Genomic DNA, 25,615 nt, shown 5'->3' with positions numbered 1-25,615 from the left:
CCCGAACTCATGTCCATTGAGTCAATGATGCCATCCAACCATCTCATCCTCTGTCGTCCCCTTCTCCTCCTGCCCTCAATCTTTCCCAGCATCAGGGTCTTTTCAAATGAGTCAGCTCTTTGCATCAGGTGGCCAAAGTACTGGAGTTTCAGCTTCAACATCAGTCCTTCCAATGAACACTCAGGACTGATCTCCTTTAGGATGGACTGGTTGGAACTAGAAGAAACTCTAATTTTACCATATTTGTGTTCATGCTAAATATTGCTATCATCATTGTAATTCTCCCTTTGGTGATTAGCATATTAACATTAATATTAATATGTATGTGTATGGGTGCTTAGTTGTGACTCTTTGTGACCCTATGGAATACAACCTGCCAGGATCCTCTGTCCATGAGAATTTCCAGGCAAGAATACTGGAGTGGGTTGCCATGCCCTTCTCCATGGGGATCTTCCTGACTCAAGGATCAAACCCACATGCCCTGCATCTCCGGATTGCAGGCTGAATCTTTACCACTGAGCCATCTGGAAAACCCAGTTAATATTAATAATAATAGCTAACATTATTGACATTAATAATGGTTAGTATTTTTGGTCACCTGATGCAAACAGTCAGCTCATTGGAAAAGTCCCTGATGCTGGGAAAGATTCAAGGCAGACGGAGAAGAGGGCATCAGAAGATGAGATGGCTGGATGGCATCACTGATGCAATGGACATGAACTTGGGCAAACTTCGGGAGATGGTGAGGGACAGGGAGGCCTGGCGTGCTGCAGTCCATGGGGTCGCAAAGAAGCAGACATGAATGGGCGACTGAACAACAATATTACTGAGCACTTACCAAGCTCTATCTATGCCGTGAGCTCGATTATCACATGATTTTCTCATTTAATTCTCATGACCATACTGGGATGTAAGGACCATCAGTTTCTCTGGTGTACAAGTGAGAAAACTGAAGCACATTATATACAACCCTTGTGTCACACTGGCCGCGATGCAGGCCTGGACTTTGTTTGGACTTTGCCACTGAATTTGTGACTGTAAACACGTTGCGTAAACCTGAGCTCCCCACCTCTACATGGCAAACCCATATCGGCTCCTGCCAGCTTCTCATCACCACCCCCTCTTGCTACTGCCATCCTCAGCTATCAGAGCAATTCCTTTGTGTCCCCAAAATGGCCAAACGGGGCACAGCTGCTATTTGGGAAGTGCAGGCTCAGGTCTGCCATGGAAGGAGTCCAGTACAGAAGGGCACCAAGCCAGTTTGGAGACTCCACCCCAGACAGCCTGCAGGCCTCTGAGCCAGATGAGACTCAAGCATCTGCTCACGCAGCTGTGTGCCCAGAGTGTGCACACAGTGGGTCTACAGCTTGCACACAGAATCAAAGCTGATTTGTGATTCTTGTGATTCTTCACAGAATCATCTGTGAAGCTGATCCCTAATAAGGACTTTGCAGCCCCAGTCCGGATCTCCTACTGTGGTCTCCCCCTCTGACTTTTACATACTCCTCTTTTAATGCCCAACACCTGCCTCCTTTTGCTGTTACAGTTGCAGTGATAACATCAACAGCACAGTGTGTATAAGGCTGGGACCCTCGCCTGGGACTTTTCATCTTTGTGTCTGTCTCCAAATTGGCACCTGCTGTTCGTTATCAAGTCCTGTAACCATGAGGGGATGGGGGCTGCCAGGAACATCCCACTTAGTGCCCTTGTGGGCACTAATGTAGGACCTGGTGATGCAGCCCAATCTCACTCTCAGCATCCAGGGCTTGGCCTGTGAGGAAACACCTGGGGTGCCCTCAAGGGAGGCTTCCTGCCCTCCCCACCCTTATACTTGTCGTCATCCAAGGGAAGAAAGGGAAAAGAGCCAGCTGCAATAAGATAGCACAGGAGGGCAGGGTGTAGTCCCTTCTGACATGCTTCCTCTGGTGAAGTAGACAAAACATTTCTCTAGTCAGATATGTGAGGATTTTAAAACTATAAACATAAAGCTTGAATTCATAATTCTAAAACTCTCAAAAATGAAATCTCCTGGCCCAGATAATTATACTGGAGAATACGAATGTGAGATGTGAGACTTGGACCATAAAGAAAGCTGAGCACTGAAGAATTGATGGTTTCAAACTGTGGTGCTGGAGAAGACTCTTGAAAATCCCTTGGACTTCAAGGAGATCCAACCAGTCCATTCAGGAAATCAGTCCTGAATATTCATTGGAAGGACTAATGCTGAAGTTGAAGCTCCAGTACTTTGGCCACCTGATGTGAGGAGCTGACTCATTGGAAAAGTGTCTGATGCTGGGAAAGATTGAGGGCATGAGGAGAAGGGGGAAACAGAAGATAAGATGGTTGGATGGCATCATCAGCTCAATGGACGTGAGTTTGAGCAAACTCTGGGAGATGGTGAAGGACAGGGAAGCCTGGCATGCTGCGATCCATGTGGTCACAAAGAGTCGGATACTACTTATCAACTGAACAACACCACAAACTATGAAATAGTTAAAGAGAAAGTAGTACCAATTTTATACAATATCTTCCAGAAATCAAAGAGGAAAAAACTTAACTTTATGGGGTCTGTATTACCTTGATACCAAAATCAAAGATTATTTATATATTTTTAAAAGCGAAAGACTACAGATCAATATGTCTCAGGCACTTAGGTGCAAAAATCTTTGACAAATACAATCCAGATTTGGTGTTGTATAAGACTATATACCCTGATCAAGTGGGATTTATTCCAGGTATGCAAGGCTGCTTCAGTATTTGAAAATCAATTAATGTAATCCACCACGTCAATAAGATCAAGAAGAAAAACCATATAATTGTTTCAACTGACACCAAGAAAGCATTTACAAAATTCAACACCCATTCATAATTTAAAAACAAAACAAAAAGAAAAAAAGAAACCGTTTCTTTGAATTATGAACAACAGGAATTATCTCAATTTGATAATGATCATCTATAAAAAACCTACAGCTGGATTTTCCTGGTGGCACAGTGGATAAAAATCTGCCTGCTGATGCAGGAGACACAGGTTTGATCCTTGATCCGGGAAGATCCCACATGCCGTGGAACAGCTAAGCCTGTACAACACAGCTACTGAGCCCAAGTTCTCGAGCCTGCCAGCCGCAACTACTGAAATCTGTGCACCTAGAACCTGTGCCCACAGCAAGAGAAGCCACACAGTGAGAGGCACTGCAATGAAGAATAGCCCCTGCTCACCGCACCTAAAGAAAGCCCATGCAAATCAGTGAAGATCCAGCATAGCCAAAAAACACCTACAGCTAGCATCTTGTTCAATGGTAAAAGGCTGGATGCTTTTCCCTATATCAAGAATGAGGCAAGGATGCCCACACTTATCACTTTTATTTGACATTGTACTAGAAGTTCTAGCAACTGTAATAAGGCAAACTAAGGAAGTGAAAGACATTACAGCTTGGAAAATAAGTGATAAATCTCCCTCTATTTCCAGGTGACATGTTAGGCTATGTAGGAAATCCCACAGAATCTACCAAAAAAGCCTCTGAAAACTAATAGTGAGTTTGGCAAGTTCATGGGATATAAGATAAATGTTAAAAAATTAGTTGTATCTCTAAATACTAGCAATGGAAACTTATATGCAGAAACTTAAAATATTATTTGCAATCATTGCCCCTCCCCAAAAGAAAAACTCATGTGTAAATCGAATGAAACATATCTTTCTATGGGGAAAACACCACAATGCCAGTGAAAAAATTTCAAAGAAAATCTAAATAGATGGAGAGGCATACTGTGCTCATGGATTGGACAACTCAACATAGTTAAAAAGGTAATTCTCCCCAAATTGATATATACGTTTAACAGGGTTCCTATCAAAAACCCAGCAAGGTTTTTTTGTGGAGATAGGTAAGCTTTTCCTAAAATTTAAGAGAAAAGGCAAAGGCACAAGAATAAAACAATTTTGAAAAAGCAAAAGGTAAGAGAACTCAATCTACCCAATTTTAAAACTTACAATAATTAAGACTGTGTGGTATTGACAAAGCAATAGACACATAGATTGATGAAACAATATAGACATCCCAGAAATAGACCCACACAAATATGCTCAGCTGATTTTTGGCAAAGGTACAAAAGCAATTCACTGAAGGAAGGATAGCCTTTTCAACAAACAATATTAGAGCAATTGGCTATTTGCAGGCAAACAAAAAACCTCAACCTACATCTCACATGTTAGCAAAAATTAACTCAAAGTAGGCCGTGGACTTGATGTAAAATGTGAAAGTCTAAAACTTTTAGGAAAAAACATAGGAGAAAATCTTTAGGGCCAGACAAAGATTTCTTACACTTGACATCAAAGCATGATCCATAAAAGGAAACATTTATAAACAGGCATCACCAGAATTAAAATCTCTTGCACCACAAAGACCCTGTTAAGAGGATAAAAAGACAAGATACAGACTAGGAGAAAACATTTGCAAACAATATCTCACAAAGGATTGATATCTAGAACATATATATAAAGAATACTCAAAACCCAACAGTAAAAAAAGCAAGCAATTCAATTAGAAAATGAGTAAAAGATGTGAAGAGTAATTTCACCAAAAAAGCACACACAGATGGCAAACAAGCACATGAAAATATGTTCAATATCATTAGCTATTAGGGAAATGCAAATTTAAACTTCCATGAGAGAGTGCCACACAGCTATCAGAATGACTAAAAATTCTTACAGTGACAAAACCAAACCCTGGTGAGGACGCAGAGAAAGTGGATCCCTCATCCATCGCTGGGTGGGAACAAAGTGGCACCACCACACTGGAAGGTTGTTCAGCAGTTTCTTGCAGAACTAAACTTGTAAATTACTACACAACCCAGCAAGTGCACTCTTGGGCATTTATCCCAAGGTAATGAAAATTTATATCACACTAAGTTTGCACAACAAATGTCCATAAACAAGATGGAATCAGCCCAGATGCCCACAGGTGAATGGTTAAACAAATATGGTATATCCAAGAAAAAGGAACAAACTACACGAAACAATCTGGATGAATCTCCAGTGAATGACACCAACTGAAAGAAGCCAAACCCCCAAAGTTACATACTGTATATTTCTATTTTTATAACATTTTCAAATGACAAAATTTTAGACTTTGAGAGATTAATGGTTGCCAGGAGTTAGGAAGAGTTGGGAAAGGCACAGTAGTGAGAGATGGGTGAGGTTATAAAAAGGCAACAAGACATATCATTGTGATATTGGAAATGTTCAGTATCTTGACTGCGGTGATAAATATACAAACCTTCACACACACACATACACATTCTCAAACAAATGCAAGTAAAGCTGGGGAAATCTGAATAAGATGTGTGGATTTTGTCAATACCAAGGATTTCAATATTCTAGTTGTAGTATTATACTATTGTTTTGCAAAATACCACTGGGGAAACTGGGTTTTCTGTATTATTTCCTTTTTTTAAAAATTTATTTGGCTACACCAAGTCTTTGGAGAAGGAAATGGCACCCCACTCCAGTACTCTTGCCTGGAAAATCCCATGGATGGAGGAGCCTGGTAGGCTGCAGTCCATGGGGTCGCTAAGAGTCGGACACGACTGAGCGACTTCACTTTCACTTTTCACTTTCATGCATTGGAGAAGGAAATGGCAACCCACTCCAGTGTTCTTGCCTGGAGAATCCCAGGGATGAGGGAGCCTGGTGGGCTTCTGTCTATGGGGTCACACAGAGTCAGACACGACTGAAGCAACTTAGCAGTAGCATACCAAGTCTTATGAGGTATGAGGGATCTTTTTTAGTTGCAGCATGCAGGATTTTTTTTTTAAGTTTTGGCATGCAAACTCTTAGTTGTGGCATGTGAGATCAATTCCCTGACCAGGGATCAAACCCAGGGCCCCCTGCATTGTGGGGGTGGAGTCAGCCACTGGACCACCAAGGAAGTCCCTCTGTGTTATATCTTATGAAAAGTGTGAAAGTGTTAGTTGCTCAGTCATGTCCAATTCTTTGCGACCCCATGTCCTGTAGCCTGCCAGGCTCCTCCGTCCATGGGATTCTCCAGGCAAGAATACTGGATTGGGTTGCCATTTCCTACTCCAGGGGATCTTCCTGACCCAAGGATTGAACCAGGGTCTCCTGCATTGCAGGCAGATTCTTTACCATCTGAGCCACCATGAAAGCCCACTTATTTCTTATAACTGCATAAAAATCTAGAATTACAACAAAATTTCAGTTAAAAAATACAGTGCCATCACACCTAAAAAAATAACATTAATTCTGATTATCTGAATGACAGGATACATTTTAAAAGACCATGATAGGATAAACGCAAACAGGATGAAATGCATCTAGGAAAAAAGTTGTATAATTGAGTGCAGTCAATTAAATCAGCGAGGGAGACTGTTTACAGAGGGAGACCTAATGATTAGCCGTCCCAATGATTAGGGCACTTACCAAGGCTTTAAGGAAGACACTCTGAGGTTGAATTTCTGGATATGTCTTTCTTCATAAAGGGCACACAGGCAGGACAACAGCAAGAGATGTCCCAACTTTTAGGTCACTCCATTATGCTATAGAGCTTCCCTGGTGGTTCAGAGGTTAAAGTGTCTGCCTGCAATGCGGGAGATCTGTGTTCAATCCCTGGGTCAGGAAGATCCCCTGGAGAAGGAAATGGCACCCCACTCCAGTATTCTTGCCTGGAGAATCCCATGGACAGAGGAGCCTGGTGAGCTACAGTCCATGCGGTTGCAAAGAGTCAGACACGACTGAGCAACTTCACTTTCTTTCATTATGCTATGCAACAGTTTGCACTTGTGTAACTGTCTTCACCTAGCTGTGAAATTCCAAATCTAACTCCACTATGGGCAAAATACTGTCTCATTCCTATATTAAAATGAAAATTACTGCTTCTTTCTGAGCCCTATGAGCAACATCTTCAATATCTTTATTCCACTTGTATAGTATATTCCAAATTCTATCTTTGTTTCACTGTAGTTTATGTAGCACACACACACATTGGGAATGAGATGGAAAATCAGTAATGCCAGTGAACTACTGATGCCAGGGTATGTTTAATTGGGTCACATAGAAAGTATGGAAGAGGACTTCCCTGATGGACCAGTGGTTAAGAATCTACCTTCCAAGGCAGGGGGCACAGGTTCAGTCCCTGGTCTGGGCACTAAGATCCCACATGCCGTGCAGCCAAAATTTTAAATTAAACACACACACACACACACAACTAAGGTGGTACTACATGAGGAAGGATCCGTTTTATGCTAGGACACTAAATAGGGAACTCTAGTTTCAGCTCAACTCTAAGCGAGAGTGACTCCTTTCACCTATGAGAGGTTTTAAAATCCCCTCCAGTTGTTTGAGAAGGCACAAGGTGGTCCTTAGAACGCAATTCAATGGAGAAAAACAAAACTTTGTCATCCACCCAGCAATCTCATTAACAAGAAATGTCATCTAAGAGCCAGGAGTAATATGTATTGAAGTCAAGTCCCTGAATAAACCAGTTAATAGACACTCTCCCTGATGTAAATAAGCAAATACAAAAACAAAGAATACAGTTAAGGGACTTCCCTTGGTGGTCCAGTGGTTAAGACTTCACTGTCCAAGGCAAGGGGTGCAGGTTCCATCCTTGGTCTGGGAGCTAACATCCCACAGCTCTCACAGACAAAAAATACAAAATGTAAGACAAAAGTAACATTGTAACGAATTCAATAAACACTTTTAAAAAGTACTTAAAAAAAAAAAAGAATACAGTCAAGGGGGAAGGGGAGAGTAAGCTTGTAGTGAGAATGGGAAAGACACATTAGCCATAGGGAGGAGGGTACAAAATGGGGAAGTTTTTTGCTCAGCCACACTGGATGAGAATTCTCCCGGGAGCTGGAGTGAGATGTTGGAATATCTTCTGGTCATTTGGTTCCTCTGAATAGTTACACTCTTGTCACTATAGAGAATTATTCTCTTTTAACCGTCTGACTCAGTATCTCAAGAAGGCCCATGGGGTGGAGCCTCTTGGATGGTGTTTCCAACAAAAACTTGAGCTGGGTGACTGTGACCTGACTATTAAGATTTTGGTGCTCAGTGTGGCAAAACTAGCTGAGCAACATTTTTTGCACAGAGCTGCATTCACAAAGCTGATCCCTTTTTCTTGTGGCCTGTTCATTTTCTATTGCACTGTAATATATTTCCACAAAGGCAGTATCTTAAAACAACATAGATTTATTTTTGTCCAGTTCCATAGGTCAGGAATCTGAATCAGGTCTAACTGAGCTAAAATCAAGGCGTTGGCAGAAGAGCAGGCTCCAGGGAAGACTGTTTTCTTGCCATTTCCATTTGCTGGGACAAGGCCCCACCTTCTTGCGCACGGCCCCTCTTTCCTCCATTTTCAAAGCCAACAATGGCTGGTTAAGTCCCTTTCATGTTTCAAATATTTCCCTGCCTCTTTTTCTGTCCTCCCATCCCTCTCTCCCTGGATCCAGGAAAGCTTCTCAGCTTTGAAGGACTCATATGATTAGATTGGGCCCATCCAATAATCCAGGATAATCTCCTAATCTCAAAATCCCATAACATTAATCTTAATGTGGGGGAAAAAAATCCCCTTTTCCACAGGGTAACATCTTAATGTGGGGGAAAAAAATCCCCTTTTCCACAGGGTAACATATCCACTGGTTTCCAGGAATTAGAGTATGGACATCTTGAATTCCCCTGGTGGTCCAGTGGTTAAGACTCTGTGCTCCCAATGCAGGGGTAGGGGTTCAATCCCTGGTCAGGGAATTAAGAACCCACAAGCCACACAGTCAAATAAATGTTTTTTGAAAAAGAATGTGGATATCACTGGGGGACCATCATTTTGACTACCACTACAGGGGCTTGCACTTTAGGGGATACTGGGACTGCAAACTGACATGACATGTCTCTCAATTACAGTAGATTATTTCAAGAGAATCCCCTTGTATGTGATCTGAACAAAAGAGCAAGGCCGAGCCAGGACATGGCTGCTAAACAAGTTGCTGGCATCACTTGCTGCCTAGTAACTAGTGCCCACATCCCAGCTTCAAAAGGTATGCAAACCAGTTCATGCCTCAGGAAAGTGGTCTATTGTTTCAGGATCTTGAAGTATGGTCTGGATCAGCAGCAGCACAAAACCCTGCAACCTATGCCCTACTGAACCAGAATCTGCATTTTAACAAGACACACCACCCCAAATCCCAGGTAATTCATAAACATTAAAGTTTGAGAAGCACTGGTATATAGAGGTTAAACTAACCTTTCTCAATCTTGGCTGCCCATTAGAATCACTGGGGAAGAGGCTTTTAAGTTTTATTTTGAAATAATTTCAGACTTAACAGAAGAGTTACAAAATAGTACAGAGAGCTCCCATATACCCTTCAGTCAGTTTTCCACATGTACACAACCAGGAAACAAATATGACAAGGAAGATATTAACATTGGCCCAATATCCATAATGAAGCCTCAGTCTTTATCTGAATTTCACCAAATTTTCCCGTAAATCTCTTTCTCTCTTCCTTCCCTCCTTCCTTTCTCCCCTCCTTCCTTCCTTTTTCCTTTTTTCAGGAACCAATCCAGGTCCTACATTTAGTTGTCATATCTACTTAGTCTTCCCCAGTCTGTCCTCAGTCTTTCCTTGACATTTTTGACAGGAACAGGTCAGTTGTTTTGTACGATATTCCTCAGTTTGGGTTTGTCTAACATTTTTTCATAATTTGATTATGGTTGTACATTTTTGCCATGTACTCATATATCTTATGACTGGTGGAGTTACCCTTGACCACTTGGTTAAGGCAGTGTCTTCACTATAAAATTACCATTTTCCCCCTTATAATTAATAAATAATTTAGGGGAAATACTGTGATACTGAGCAGTGATTCTTTCTCCTCAAACTTTCATCCATTAATTTTTATATTTATTGGTGGATGATACTTGCAACGATCATTGCTATGATGTTCTAGCAGTGGTTTTGTTGTGTTAATTGGAATTTTGTAAGGAAGAGTTCTTCCCGCTCTACCATTTGTGATTTGTGATAATCAGTGTGGACTCATAGAAATTTATTTTATTCTATCAATGTTGATTATGTTACTCAAATTGTTCCCTCTTCGGTTATTGGGAGCTATTTTGGATTTTGTGTGCTTTTGACTTACTTTCATCTCTCCTTCTCTTTTTTCATGTTGTTTTTATTAATAGACTTTTAATTTTTAGAATAATTTTAGATTTATAGGAAAAAGTACAGACAGTAAGTACAGGGTTCTTGTAAACCCTTCACTCAGCTTCCCCTGATGCTAACATCTAATATAGTCATGATATACTTGTCAAAACTAAGAAACTAACATTGATATGTTACTTTTAATTAAACTCCAAACTTTACTTGGATTTTGCCAAATTTTCCACTGATACTCTTTTCCATCCCAGGTTCCAATCCAGGATACTTGTGGCAGCTTGGCCCCCATCCTTCTTTGAGCACTTCCTTCATTACCACAAGATGCTCCAAACTTGTATTTTCTCTTCCCAGTTATGGAATAAACCCTTCTCTAAGGAGTCTGACCCAGGAAGTTTTTAAAAATCCCAGAGCCAAGGCAGCACCCTAGATTAATTAAGTCAGATTTCTGGCTTTGAAATCCTGGCTGCTGCTGCTGCTGCTAAGTCGCTTCAGTCGTGTCCGACTCTGTGCGACCCTATAGACGGCAGCCCACCAGGCTCCCCCGTCCCTGGGATTCTCCAGGCAAGAACACTGGAGTGGGTTGCCATTTCCTTCTCCAATGCATGCCAGTGAAAAGTGAAAGTGTTTGTATTTTTAAAAGTGCTCCAGGTGATTCCAATGTGCATTTGAGATTGAGAACCACTGACCTAGACCTTACTTCTGGGGCCTGAAAGATAGTTAAAACTATGAGTGATATATGGTATCACTTTTATATGGAATCTAAAATACGACAGTAAAGAACCTGTCTATGAAACAGAAACAGAATCATGGACATAGAACAGAATGGTGGTTGCCAAGGGGGAGGGGATGGGGAAAGGGGTGGAGTAGGAGTCTGGGTTAGCAATGTAAGGTTTTATAAATAGAATGGATAAGCAACAGGCCCTACTGTATAGCACTGCTACTGCTAAGTCACTTCAGTCGTGTCCGACTCTGTGCGACCCCATAGACGGCAGCCCACCAGGCTCCCCCGTCCCTAGGATTCTCCAGGCAAGAACATTGGAGTGGGTTGCCATATCCTTCTCCAATGCATGAAAGTGAAAAGTGAAAGTGAAGTCGCTCAGTCGTGTCCGACCCTCAGCGACCCCATGGACTGCAGCCTACCAGGCTCCTCCATCCATGGGATTTTCCAGGCAAGAGTACTGGAGTGGGGTGCCATCACCTTCTCTGGTATAGCACAGTGAACCATATTTAATATACTGCGATAAACCATAATGGAAAAGATATATATGTATAACTGAATCACTGTGCTATACAGGAGTAATTAACCCAAAATTATAAATCAACTATATTTCAATTTTAAGAACTATGAATGATAAATCCTTAGACTTGAGTGTATTTCCCAGTAGGCTCTTATGTTCCCTGAAGACAGGACACTCTGTTTTGTTCATCTTTAATCAGCACCTAATCCAGAAACTGGGACATAGTGGGTGCTCAGAAATTTAAAATGAATGAAAACAAAATACGTGAACCAAATCTTGGCTCAGTGAAATTGGCCTCAGCCTGAATTTTTTTCCCCTCTGATTCCTATCTAATTCAGATGACCGTTATATCTACTACTGGGGCAAGAATCCCTTAGAAGAAATGGAGTAGCCATCATAGTCAACAAGAGTCCAAAATGCAGTACTTGGGTGCAATCTCAAAAATGACAGAATGATCTCAGTTCATTTCCAAGGCAAACCATTCAATATCACAGTAATGTAAGTCTATGCCCCAACCACTAAGGCCGAAGAAGCTGAAGTAGAACGGTACCATAATGACCTACAAGACCTTCTAAAACTAACATGAAAAAAAGATGTCCTTTTCATCATAGGGGACTGGAATGCAAAAGCAGGAAGTCAAGAGATATCTGGAGTAACAGGCAAATCTGGTCTTGGAATACAAAATGAAGCAGGACAAAGGCTAACAGTTTTACCAAGAGGATGCACTGGTCATGGCAAATACCCTCCTCCAACAACACAAGAGATGACACTACACAGGAACATCACCAGATGATCAATACTGAAATCAGATTGATTATATTCTTCACAGCCAAAGATGGAGAAGCTCTGTACAGTAAGTGAAAACAAGAGTGGGCAATAACTGTGGTTCAGACCATGAACTCCTTATTGCAAAATTTAGACTTCAGTTGAAGAAAGTAGGGAAAACCACTAGACCATTCAGGTAGGACTTGAATCAAATCCCTTACTATTATACAGCTGAAGTGACAAATAGATTCAAGGGATTAGATCTGATAGACAGACTGCCTGAAGAACTATGTACAGAGGTTTGTAACATTGTATAGGAGGCGGTGATCAAAATCATCCCCCAAAAAAAGAAATGCAAAAAGGCAAAATGGTTGTCTGAGCAGGCCTTACAAATAGCTGAGAAAAGAGAAGCGAAAAGCATAGGAGAAAAGGAAAGATATACCCATCTGAATGTAGAGTTCCAAAGAATAGCAAGGAGAGATAAAAAGCCTTTTTAAAGCAAACAATGAAAAGAGACAGAGGAAAACAACAGAATGGGAAAGACTAGAGACCTCATCAAGAAACTTAAGAGATAACAAGGGAATATTTCATGCATAGATGGGCACAATAAAGGACAGAAATGGTATGGACATAACAAAAGCAGAAAATATTAAGAAGAGGTGGCAAGAATACACAGAACTAACCACAAAGTTCTTAATGACCCAGATAACCACAATGGTGTGATCACTCATTTGGAGCCAGACATCCTGGAGTATGAAGTCAAAGGGGTCTGAGGAAGCATCACTATGAACAAATCTAGTGGAGCTGATGGAATTCCAGCTAAGCTATTTCAAATCCTAAAAGATGAAGCTGTGAAGTGCTGCACTCAATATGCCAGCAAATTTGTAAAACTCAGCAATGGCCACAGGACTGGAAAAGGTCAGTTTTCATTCCAATCCCAAAGAAAGGCAATGCCAAACAACATTCAAACTACTACACAACTGTACTCATTTCACCCACTAGCAAGGTAATGCTTAAATCATTCAAGCCAGGCTTAAACAGTATGTGAACCGAGAACTTCCAGATGTACAAGCTGGATTTAGAAAAGGCAGAGGTACCAGAGATCAAATTGCCAACATCTGTTGGATCACAGAAAAAGCAAGAGAATTCCACAAAAACATCTACTTCTGCTTCACTGACTACACCAAAGCGTTTGACTGTGTGGATCACAACAAACTGTGGAAAATTCTTAAAGAGATGGTAATACCAGACCACCTTATCTGCCTCCTGTGCAACCTGTATGCAGGTCAAGAAGCAGCAGTTAGAACTGGACATGGAACAATGGACTAGTTCCAAATTGGGAAAGGAGTATGTCAAGCCTGTATATTGTCACCCTGCTTATTTAACTTATATGCCAAATACATCATGCAAAATGCCGGACTGGTTGAAGTAGAAGCTGGAATCAAAATTGCTGGGAGAAATATCAATAACCTCAGATGTGTAGATGATACCTCCATTATCGCAGAAAGCGGAAAGGAACTAAAGAGCCTCTTGATGAAGGTTGAAGAGGAGAGTGGAAAAGCTGGCTTAAAACTCAATATTTAAAAAACTAAGATCCTGGCATCCAGTCCAATCATGGCAGATAGATGGGAAACAATGGAAACAGTAACAGACTTTATTTTGGGGGCTCCAAAATCACTGCAGATGGTGACTGCAGCCATAAAATTAAAAGATGCTTGCTCCTCGGAAGAAGAGCTATGACAAACCTAGACAGGATATTAAAAAGCAGAGACGTTGCCTTGTGGATAAAGGTCCGTATAGTCAAAGCTATGGTTTTTCCAGTAGTCATGAATGGATGTGAGAGCTGACCACAAGGAAGGCTGAGTGCTGAAGAACTGATACTGTTGAATTGTGGTGCTAGAGAAGACTCTTGAGGATCCCTTGGACAGCAGAGAGATCAAACTAGTCAAATCTAAAGGATTTCAAGTCTGATTTGAATTCAACACTGAATATTCACTGGAAGGACTGATGCTGAAGCTCCAATACTTTGGCCATGTGATGCAAAGAGCCAACTCATTGGAAAAGACCCTGATACTAGGAAAGATTGAAGGCAAGAGGAGAAGGGTACAACAGAGGATGAGATGGTTGGATGGCATCACCGACTCAATGGACATGAGTTTGAGAAAACTCTGGGAAGTAGTGAAGGACACGGAAGGCTGATGTTCTGCAGTCCATGGGATCGTGAAGAGTCAGACATGACTGATCAACTGAACAACAACAAGAGTTCCTATCTCACATTAGACCTTTGTGCCCTTCTGAGGTTTACGCTCACCACAAAGTCCTCGGGCAAATTTCCCCAGCAGAAAACCTTGCATCTTCTTCCTTGCATGACTCCACACTGGCTTTCTCCTCAGGGGGTCTGCTGTCAATTCCCCTCATTTGGATCTGCTTCTGTCACTTTTACCTCAATAGTCCTTCTGGCCAAGTGTCAGAAAATGTAGAAGCATCTTCTTTATTACTTTCACTTTGTGCCTCCAACCTTTTCCTGTCCTGCTTATGTGCCAGCTTCTTCTGCAGAGAACTAAAAGGGCACAGGCTCTGTGGGCACCCAAACCAGGCTCAAATCCCAGTTCTCCAACTTACAAGATGTATACTATTGTGTAACTAACTGAATCTAAGTCTGTTCCCTAGTGTATAAATGGAGATTATATCACCTCCTTTGCAGGACTGGTGTGAGATGTCAAGAGAATGTTTTTACTAATCTAGCACACAGTGTGTGTGCATAAATGGCAGTTGTGATGGTCACTGTTGTTGCTGTTTTTATTATTATTATTGGTAGTGGGAATCAGTTTCTTGAATCACACAAATTACTTGAAAGGGACAGGGCAAGGCAAAATAATTCTATAAAAGAGAGCAAGAACTCTACCCATCTCTCCCAAGGATCTAGAGTAAGTAATAGTTCATTTAGATGTTGCTGAAATCATTTCAGGCTTCAACACAATTCAGAGGAAATGATCAAAATCACATAAAGGTAACCTCAGCTAAAGCAAATATTTGCTGACACCACCACCAGTTTGCACAACCAACAGATGGTAACATGGGGTGGGCACCCTGACATCCTCAGAGTGCCTTTGTTTGCATAACGTCGTTTGACACCTCCCAACCACAAGGTAGCTATTTTGACCATTTTACAGACAAGGAAATTGAAGTGATGTGATACATTCACTGAACTAGCAAGTGATAAAAATCAAGACTCACCCATAGGTCCTTCTCACTCTGACATTCTTGCGGCTTCTAGCACGTTTTGTTTTTTTTTGGGGGGGGGTGGGCAGGGAGAGACAAGGATAGTGGTGGTTGTTTTCGTTTCCTTGTTTTTCTGTGCAAGTTTACAGGTATCAGAAGAGTACTCACCTCTAGGTCTGTTTAAAATAGTTTTCCTTAAAAGGCTGGACTGCTTCATTGAAGAAAATGTCAAATTAACAAATGGGTCAAGGGGATCAAAAAAACATAAATTTCCTGTTTAAAAAAATTAGGAAAAATATGCTGGCTTTTCCCCTTCTCATGCAGCCTCCCCATCTTCTCCCTTGGGCTTAGTGGAGGAGTAGTTTCCTGGCAACTTGTTTGTCCCACCAACTAATCAATCGATCAACTAACTAACCAATCAACCAACACGCTTAGCCTATGCTATGGGCCATGGGGACACCAGGAAAGATGCCTTGGCCCTGCCTTCAGGCCAGTGTAGGAAACAGAAATAACCCACTGAAACAGAATACACGGGGTCAAGGGTCAAAGGAGAGAGGTCTGGTATGGATCTGCAGGAGCAGGGTCCCCCTGGAATGATGATGGGACGATGGGTTTGGGGTGGAGTAAGAACTAGAGATCGAGCTTCTGGTGGAGAAGAACAATAATAAAGTCCAGGAGGAGGAAATGAGGGGGTTACATGCCAACTGTGAAGACAACAGCTGCCTGTGGCCTATACTTGTTTACAAGGAGCTGTGAGAAAGAGGATTGGAGTCTAAATACAGTGGGTCACGAAACAAAGAGCAAATTTACATATCACGTGCTGAGACACAGAGCTGTGAAGGGCTGTGAGCTACACAGGCATAAATTTGATGTTTAAGTCAGCTCCAAACATCTGCTAATCACCTTGGCACTGATTTGTTGCCTGATTTAAACTCACTGGATGATTAGTTCTCAATGTTACCCCCAAAAAAGAAAAGAAAGTATGAAAAAGAAAGTATTCAATATACCCATCAACAGTGCAAAGTGTCTAGTACCTTGATGTATTCAAATTAGAAATTTCTCTTAAATGCTGACAGGAAGAAACATCAAAAGCAAAAGAGCTGCGATTTCATAACAATAAAACATGTAGGTGCAAGCAGCCAGAAATGGAGCAGAGAAAATTATGTAATCTTAACTGGCAGGCAAAATGCTCCAAACCAAATACTTTTAAAAATGTTACAGAGTACCTGACCAGGAGAGGAATCCAATTTTCATAAGTCTTAGACCCAATATTAAGGTTGCAAAGTATGTCTTCTTATTCGCCTGTGTTTTGTTAGAATCTTTATTTTACTTAAGCCTCTCCTTACAGAGAACATCTCTGAGGCACAAACAGAAAGACTGAAATAATACTGTTTTGTGGCTTTTAAAACTCGATAATGAAACGAATAATAAAATGCATGTGGATCTCTGCTCACCTTCAAACTATTTGTTCTGATGCTTTATCTTTCTAGATTGCTCTGTGGAATTTAACAGAAGTTTCTTAATAGAATGCAGGCCTCTTCTTTGTGGGGATGGAGGATTAGGAAGTGAAAAACCTTTTTAAAAACAGACATAAGGTGATCTATACATATATTACAACCCCCCCTGGGAAAGCATTTTTCAGTTTCTTAACCTATAGTTGAATCCCAGCCTATTGGCAGTATTCTAATACTTACCCACAAACAAACAAGGAATCAAGGCGTAGGAAAACCACATGATAAGACTTGTCTTGATTTCTTCTAGAACCATTTTGAGGGTCGGTGTTTGGCAGACTCAGCTTGACCTGGAATGCCGTTTCCTTCCAGAATGAAGTATGCTTTCCATCTCAGCCATCCTTGCTTCGGGACACAGATGTTGGAGCTGAGTCTGAGTTGCTGTAAAGCCTGAATTGTTCTGGAAAGAGGAACCAGCCCGGCTCCGAAGAGGCAGGCTGTGCAGCACCCTCCTTTCCGCCTAAACCTAGATATTGCGTCAAGTGGGAGTGGCCTAGGAGAGTTCCAGAGAAAAGGTACCTGGGAAGCTTAAGCGTGGTGGGGGGAATTCCCTGGTGTTCAGTGGTTAGGACTCTGTGCTTCCACTGCAGGGGACACAGATTCGATCCCTAGTCGGGGAACTAAGATCCTGCGTGTAAATAAAGTTAATATTACTGTTATCTTTTTTAAAAAGATAAAAAATCTGCCTGGATCACAGGCTCTAACCGGGGGGACCCTGGATAGACCTCTAGAGGTCTCCTGGGCAGTAGCAGGCAAGATTATCTGACCCTCTCATCATAGCTGTTCTCTTTCACAAGGCTCCCTCTTGTGAGTTCATTGGAGGTGGGTACTTTTTTTGCTACATCTCCACTTCAGAAGTAGAGATGTTTAAAAAAAATTTTTTTTAATATCTTTTTGAAAGTCAGGAGATGAAGAATATATAGCTTCATATTTGTTTGCATTTGCAAAAAGAAAACCTGGAAGGAGACAGAGAAACTACCAAGGTTGTTTATCTGGGGGCAAAGGGAGTAGGAATTGGGAAGATGGAGGAGAAAAATGGGAACCAGACTCTTTCCAGTAACTTGTTTGGGGAATTTTAAAAACTGTTTTTATTGTGGTAAAATACACATAAAATTTACCATCTTAACCATTTTTCCATATACAGTCAGTGGTATTAAATACATCCAAATTGTTATACAACCATTACCACCATCCATCCCCATAATTCTTTTCATCTTGTAAAACTGAAACTCTATACTCATTTAACAGTAACTCCCCTTTCCCCCCTCCCCCTGGAAATCACCATTATATCTCCTGTCTTGACGATTTTGACTACTCCAAGTACCTTGTGTAAGTGGAATCCTGCAATACTTGTCTGTGACTTGCTTATTTCAAACAACAGTATAACGTCCTCAAGATTCACCCATTTTGTAGCTTATTATAGAATTCCTTCCTTTTTAAGGCTGAATTATGTTCCATATACCACATTATGCTTATCCATTCATTGACACTTGAATTGCTTCCACATCTTCGTTACTGTGAATATAATGCCGTTCTGAACAGCCGTACAAATATCTTGAGACTCTGCTTTCAACTCTTGTGGGTGCTATGTATCTTTTTACATTATTTGATTACTGAACCATGTGAATGTATTATTTAACTTTTTTTTAAATTGGAAGGAAATCTTATAAGGTTTGGCCCCTTAAAATGTCAGCTTTTTAAAGTCTCTAAACACTCTACATGTGCAAATGCATTAGTAAAAAGAACGTGAATTTTAGAGTGCAACATTTTAGTTACAGTGTCAGATATTATTTGCAATATAACCTTAGGAAAGTTATTTATTCATTCAACTGCCATTCACTAAGGGCTTATATATGCTAGATACTGGAAATTAATAGTTCCTGACCTCAACCACAAACTTCCCAACTAGTGGAGAAAATGGACATAAGAATAATCACAAATCAATATTGGAAATGAAGTGACAGAAATGTCATCAAAGGAATATAGGAGCATTAAACAGAAACACCTAACCCAGCCTAGGGGATCAGAGAAGACTTCCTGGAGGAGGTGACTTTAGGGCTGAGTATTAAATGCTAATAAAAATCAGCCAGCTATAGTGTGTTTAGGAAACCCAAAGAAGTTTGGTGCAACTAGAGAACCAGGTTGGAGTAGCAAGAAATGGGGCTCATAGGCAGACAAAAAACAGAATTTGAGAGAGCTTTGAATGCCTTGTCAAGGAGCAGTTTATCCTGAGGCAATGAGAATTAAAGGGGCTCCAATCTGATCACATCATGCTCTGTATTTGAGTTTGAGAAAGTTTATGACTAGGGTGGAGAAAACAGTGAAAGCGGCAAGACTGGAGGCTGGTAGGTGAGGGGGGAGATATTTTGGTCAGTCAGGTGAGAGATGTTGGCTTCCACTCGGTTTTCCCATGTCTCGAGAGAGAAGCGAACAAATTCAAAACTTGGAGGTAGAATTGACAGCTCCTAGACATGGAGTGGATTGGAGGAGGAGGCAAACATGATTTTCAGGTCCTAGGTTTGAGTAACTAGGTGGTGACAGCAGCTTAACCTAAATGTTAAGGAGGGTGGGGTGGCAGCAAGGTAGTCAGTGTTGGGGATGGTATAGAAAAAGTGTGCTTGTGTTCAGTTTGATACACTTGAACTTGAGGTGCTCCTAAGGACTGGGGGATGTAAACGATCCAAATGTGAACGATCTTTGTCTCAGTTTATGAGTGTCAGGGCACCATTTCCCCTACCTTCAGCATTTCAGGGGTAGCTGAGACTAGAAGTGGTGAGAACATTCAGGGAGGGTATGCAGATTAAGGAGGTGGGTGGGTATGCTCTTGATCAGCATTTAAGAATGAACTGACAAACGAAAAATGGCATAGAAAGATACGGGGAAATTAAACAGGTCAGAAAGGTGGTTCTGGACAGACTATGGTCCTGGAAACAATGAGGGAAGGGGTGGTCACCAAGTGGGAGTGCAGAAGAAAGTCACTTGATCATCAAAAAATGTCTCCAAGATTTATGTCACTTAGAAGGTCATTTGTAACCTCAGTAAGAGGAGTTCCAGTGGAGAACTTCGATCAGAAGTTAGATCGTTGTAGGCCGAGGAGCGTGTTGGAAAAAGTAGTGCTCTCTTGATGTGAAGGGGAAGACAGCAACTCCATGAGCCTCATTTTTATAAAACAACGATGTCTTGCATAATAGTTGCGGGAATTAAAGAACGCAGACAGAGCACACTAGCACAGTGCCAGGAACACAACAGGTCTTCACAAATGGCTTATTGACCATTTGTTGTATTAACAATAAATACATTAGGGGTTATTTGCTCTTACTGGCTGGACCTTCGTAGGCTGCCCATCTTTCAGTTTGGACCCTGGATCAGCAAAGAAAGGCTTCCAGTTGGCGACACCTATTAAGAGGGTCATCAAAAGCATGGGTTCTGGAGCCAGACTGTCTGGTTTGGCGTTTCGGCTTCGCCATTTACTAGTTGTGTTTTTTTAGCCAGCTCTTTTAAGCAATCTGTTTTAATGTCCTCCTCTGCAAATTGGAAAAAAATTGTAATAGTACCTAATTCATAGGGCTGTTGTGAAGATTATATGAGACAGCACATTCAGGACAGGATTTGGCAAAGTTAAGTACACAATAAGCATTAGCTGTGTTTTTTAAAAACATAACGGTCAAGAACACTTGCTGCACCGTCTCCTTGATCCCCACATTATAGATATAGTATATATACGATTTAAGTCTTTCAAGTTAAGATTTGATTCCCTACTTTTCAGATGAGGACACCCCTGAAAATTTACTGTAGACCCCCAGAGCTAGACAGACAGGAATTTTGACAGAGATCTGCCTAACTCCAAGTTCTTTTCACTCACCTTACTGCCTCCCAATTAGCACCAAAAGAGGGCTTGCAATGTGTATGAGGGACATAAAACAATGAATGATCTAGATTAGCAAGGGCTTGAGAGGACAGTCCTTAATATGGCATGTCAAGGATGTACCCACTTAAGATTTGGATAGGAGATACACGTTTGCAGTTAAGCATTCCAACTGAGAGGATGGCATGGGTAAGGCTCAAGGATGGAAAAATCGAAGGAAAACAGACTGAGGATGAAAAGGTAAGTAAACAGAAAATGGGAGAAAGAACAAGACTCATTTACTTATGCTGTAGGGAAAGGAGAGTTGTCCACTAGACTTTGAAATCCTAAGGTATTTAGCTCAGTCTGGACATGAGTCCCTGTCAAGATCCCCTGCCCACCACTGCTATTGACAAGGCAGTACTGCCTGCCAGTCCTTCACAGTCCACTGTAAGGACTCTGAACTCTGCTCAGCAGACTTCTGGGGCGCTGAAGGGTAATGCTACCTTTTTGAATGCTACCAATGCTTTTGAATGACAGTTCATCTCAGGACTGGCCCTTGAATCAATGAGGAGCTCAGACCATCAACCTCTGCATGGGCCATGCCACTGGTTGAGAATTTCTGGAGGGCTGCGCCTCACCTGCTAGCCACTCCCCTTGCCTGGACATGCCTGACTCTGACCATGCCTTTTTCTTCTGACTCTGAGGAACTTCCCCCTCTATACCTTCGCATCAGTTGGTTGTGATCTATTGGTTGGTTGGTTGGTCTATACAATCTGCCAAAATCGAACTATCCTCTAACCTGCTGCCAGGACTTCTCAGATTAATTCCCACAGCATTCCAGAGCTGAAGATGATCAGTCATCTATGTCTGAAGAGGAACCACTGCAAGAACAAAGCTATTTCCTATCCTAAGTACAGTCTACAAATAGAAATTCGTTTTCCCATTACACTATTTGCCACCTGAATGATTATGGAAGGAAAAGCAAGGAGATAGTTTTGTTTTTTTTTTTATGGAAAGGCAAGACAGTTGGGAGGGAAAAGGGAATTGATGTTCAAGGAAGAAACTCCTAAGCCCTCTGAGCCCCGTAAGTGCTGGGATTAAACTGAAGCAAGGGAGGCCCAGGGCACAAAATTTGACACACTAACTCTTAAGGTTGTACAAACTCAGGGTAGGTCCTGGTGCTCTGGCACAGACCATGAGGTCAATTAACTGCAATAACGCTTCCCTGCTCTACTTAGCACAAAATAGTCCTCTTCCCTTTAACCAAAGGAATATGTCTATGTCCTGTGTTTCAGCACATCTGACATTTCATTGTAACCCCATCTCAATTATTATTTTTCTTCTGCAAGTAACACAGTGGGTATTTAAACAGTAGAATTTGCCTTGTCTTAGATTTTTTTACTCCTGCTTCCACTGAGTCTGCTCCAGATGTAACTTTGACACACTTTCCAGCTCTCGTTTTCAGGATTCTTACAGCCCCTTTTCAACCTCCTCTGAACATACTTTACTTTTTCAATTTCCTGCCTGATTTATTGTCTGGCCACAGTGCAAAACATCAGGAATGTTAACCTCAATTCTTTCCTTCGGGTATGAATTAAAACCTTCAAGTCTGTCAACAAACTGTCCTCCTTCCTGTAGTTATAACTGATTCTTTTCTATGTGACACTCCCCAACAACTCAAGATGGAGAATCAGGCCTTATTCAAAATAGAACTTTGCAGTTAAAAGTTCCATGTCTAAATAAAACAAATACTTTATTCAATTTTACAATTTGAAAACCAGAAACAATGCTCTGTAACAGTGAAGATCTTAACATAATTTTTCAAATGATTTTGACTGCTGTATTTTCACTCATTCACTGGTTTAAAGCTAGTCACCAGAGATTAAGTGAAGCACACAGTACACTCAAGGTCAATCTTATGAGATCTCCTTTGACCATCCTGCATAAATTAACACCCCACTCTCACTCTCATCTTGCTCTGTTTTTCTTCATAGAACTTCTCCATTAGGCTTTACATTATTAGAAATGTACAGCTTTGGACAAATGTGTCCCTTCTCTTCACGCTCATATTGCTAGGTTAGAATGGTCTGTCACCTACGCAAAATTATTTAAGGTGAGGGGCTGGATGGTTGGTTGATGGATAAGTATCTCCAAAACCTAAGCAGACACAAAACTATACACATAGATATAACTGCCCAAAAAGTATTTTTCTCATCTTGACGCCAAGTGATTAGCATATGCCCTGATGAAATTGTCTTCTACACCATCCCCCTTATCTATAGTCTAAAACATATCAAAACAAGTTAAAGTCTGTTTGCATTACTTGTTCCAAGAAAAGACATTTATTCAGGGATCACTAATTTTTTCTACAGATGCTCAAAAAACATCAATTATAACCATTCCAGTATTTAACAGACTCTGTAGTCTCATTCTGGAATATACCTGTCTCCATAATTTCCCAAAAGCTATCTTCAAATGTTCTACAGAGTTTAATATATTTTCTGAGTCCAGAGATCTATTTAAAGCAATATCTAAACTACTTGAGATGTCTATTCTTGTCTACTTGTAAGTTTGTTTTCCTGTTCAAAAGTCACAGTAATACATGGGAGAGAGGAAATTGAGTACTTTTTGTCTTCTGTAACTACAAATAAAATTTGCAACACTATTTCAAAATACAGAGACCAGCTTTCCCTGGAGATTTAAAAGCAGCTTAAAAAGTAACTTGAGAGGAACGTTTAAAAAATCTGCTAGGTAAACTAAATGTGTGAATCCTTTGTAGGCATCAGGCCAGTTCTGAAGTATCCAAGATAATGTAAGTGCTCAAACCAACAAACATACTCTAAAAGACATGGTGGTTTATCTCTGTGAACAGGGCCAGTGATAACAAAAACTCTTGCTCTCCAAAACCTCACTAAGCCCAATTTATGTTCTCGTTAAAGTCTCAGCAAACTATATTTATTAGTACTTCTAAATCAAAAGAACCCCTCACAGTAAACAAGAAAAATGTATTTCAGTTCTTTGGTCATTGGTTTTAGGTCATTTAACAGCAAGAAACTAGGGTGTGGAGTATGCATAGTGTGCTGGTCTGTTAAGAGTTTAGAAGATGAGAGTTAAGTCATATAAACTTGTTAAAAGCCAGTAGAACCAGTTTTTCAGAAGGAGCTTTCCTACTTTGCCTCGCGATAGAAAAAAACACGGATTTTCCCAAGAAGCAGTAATATGGCATTTTCAAAGAGTCCATTGGATGCTGTTCAAAACATAAAATGAGGATGTCATTTGTGCTGTATCAAATTTGCTTTATGTTAGAAGTGACTTCAATTGTGAAACCATTCAAAAACATTTAAAGAATCTAGATAAGACTACAAAGGATCTCCTTTTCTTCTAGCAAAATACTAAAGTGGAAAAGTTAAGGCATGCTGTAATATTTATTCCTAATTAATTTGGACATCGCAACTGAAATGTTTCTGCAAAATGGTAAGTTTTTAGATTCCAAATCTAAAACTCCAAGTTACAGGAAAAACAGGGAGTAACTGCATTTTGAGATTTGAACTAGCAGGATAAAGGTTGGGAAACACTGTTTTACGCTGTTTATCTTTAATGTACTGGTAAAAATATGGGGTGCATCCGTACTATCCAATGCCTTGTGAAAATTCAAATCCAGTGTTACCAGCTTCTCATTTTTCAGGGGAAACCAAAACTCTGTTTATGTAAACCCCTCCCCACCCCATTAAAAAACGTTAACAATTATTTTTTTAAGCATTGTAGGTTGAACTGTATTCCTCTTTGGTTGTATCCTGAAATGGGTTATCTTGCAAGATGGGGGAAGGGTGGTGACTGTGAGTTTTGGACTTTGTAACAGCAAAAAAGTGGCTGTCTTGCCAGGGGAAGATGTGCCTTTTTGCAATTCTCACAAATGTATCTACACAGACTGTAGTGGCCCTGCTTCTTGCAATCTCTAGATTAGATGACAAAATTAAAGCATTAAAGCTGGAGACAACTTATCTATCCACATATCCATGAGGACATCATTCCACCAACCAAAGCTAGGCATTCTATTCTTACAGCAATTACAATGGATTGCACTAAAGCCTTCTGATTTTGTTAAGTGCTTTATCTGTGACACACCATCTTTAAAAGTGCCAGGTGTTACTGTGTATAGTCAAAGGCGTGTAATATGTGTGAATATGTATTCAGCTGAACTTAAGGACTTCTGACTAAATAACAGATACAGCAACAATAGCTTTCTGTCACTGAGCTTATATAAAGTTCGAAATCCTTCTTCCAAGAATTTGAAGTTATTTGTGGAAGTGGGCTGTGGGGCAGTTACGTGTGTTATGAATATTTAAATTGAAAGCTAAGCATCTCCTCACAGATGAAAGAAAATTTCTGTAATATTGCTCTTTCCAGGACTTTCCTCCTAGTCTAAAAACAGGCACAATGAGGCCAATGTGTCACAAGGCAAGTGTACAGGCTAGGAATGAGGAAAAGCGGTTTCTAACACAAGTCCTGCTACTAGCTAGCTATGTAGATGTTTTTAAAAATGGTTCCAGTTCTTTAGAAAATTCATACTTTAGAAAAAAAGTCATTGATGTAAACATTGGTTTTAAGACTTCAAAAAAATTGATAAAATGTTGAACTACAAAGTTAAGTAGTGCCCAGCGAGGTTTCCATCATATAGTAAGAGCACACAATAGCTATTATTGGCACACATGGATCTCCTACGAATTCTCTAGTTATTATAAATCTAATTATAGCACAGAAATATGCATTCTGTTTCCAGTGCTGCTCCATTCCTACTTTTTCAAAATGCTTGACATCAGCTCAGCAGGGTTTGCTATAAATAGCTCATGTCTGTGATACAAAGTAGTA

At 40.7% G+C, this 25,615-nt stretch overlaps 1 protein-coding gene across 3 annotated transcripts in view; it reads right to left on the bottom strand.

Moving 5' to 3' along the window:
• The window catches only part of IL20RB (interleukin 20 receptor subunit beta), a 39,880-nt gene extending 22,579 nt beyond the window's left edge, over nucleotides 1-17,301 (bottom strand). For 2 of the 3 annotated variants that reach the window (XM_086356806.1, XM_086356976.1), the window contains exon 1: nucleotides 17,083-17,301. In XM_086356806.1, the coding sequence (XP_086212932.1) occupies nucleotides 17,083-17,155 (73 nt within the window). In that variant the 5' untranslated portion in view covers nucleotides 17,156-17,301. Of the gene's footprint in view, nucleotides 1-6,433; nucleotides 6,591-17,082 lie in introns of all 3 variants that reach the window. The other variant, XM_086356895.1, reaches the window with a different exon arrangement.
• Between the last annotated feature and the right edge of the window lie 8,314 nt (nucleotides 17,302-25,615).

Source organism: Bos grunniens, chromosome 1, assembly GCF_055505025.1.
Source record: "Bos grunniens cultivar Pamir isolate PY7600 chromosome 1, Bosgru_T2T1.0, whole genome shotgun sequence".
NCBI classification, from domain to species: Eukaryota; Metazoa; Chordata; class Mammalia; order Artiodactyla; family Bovidae; genus Bos; species Bos grunniens.
The sequence above is the reverse complement of the archived record's forward strand: the minus strand, read 5'-3'. Positions and strand labels throughout refer to the sequence as shown.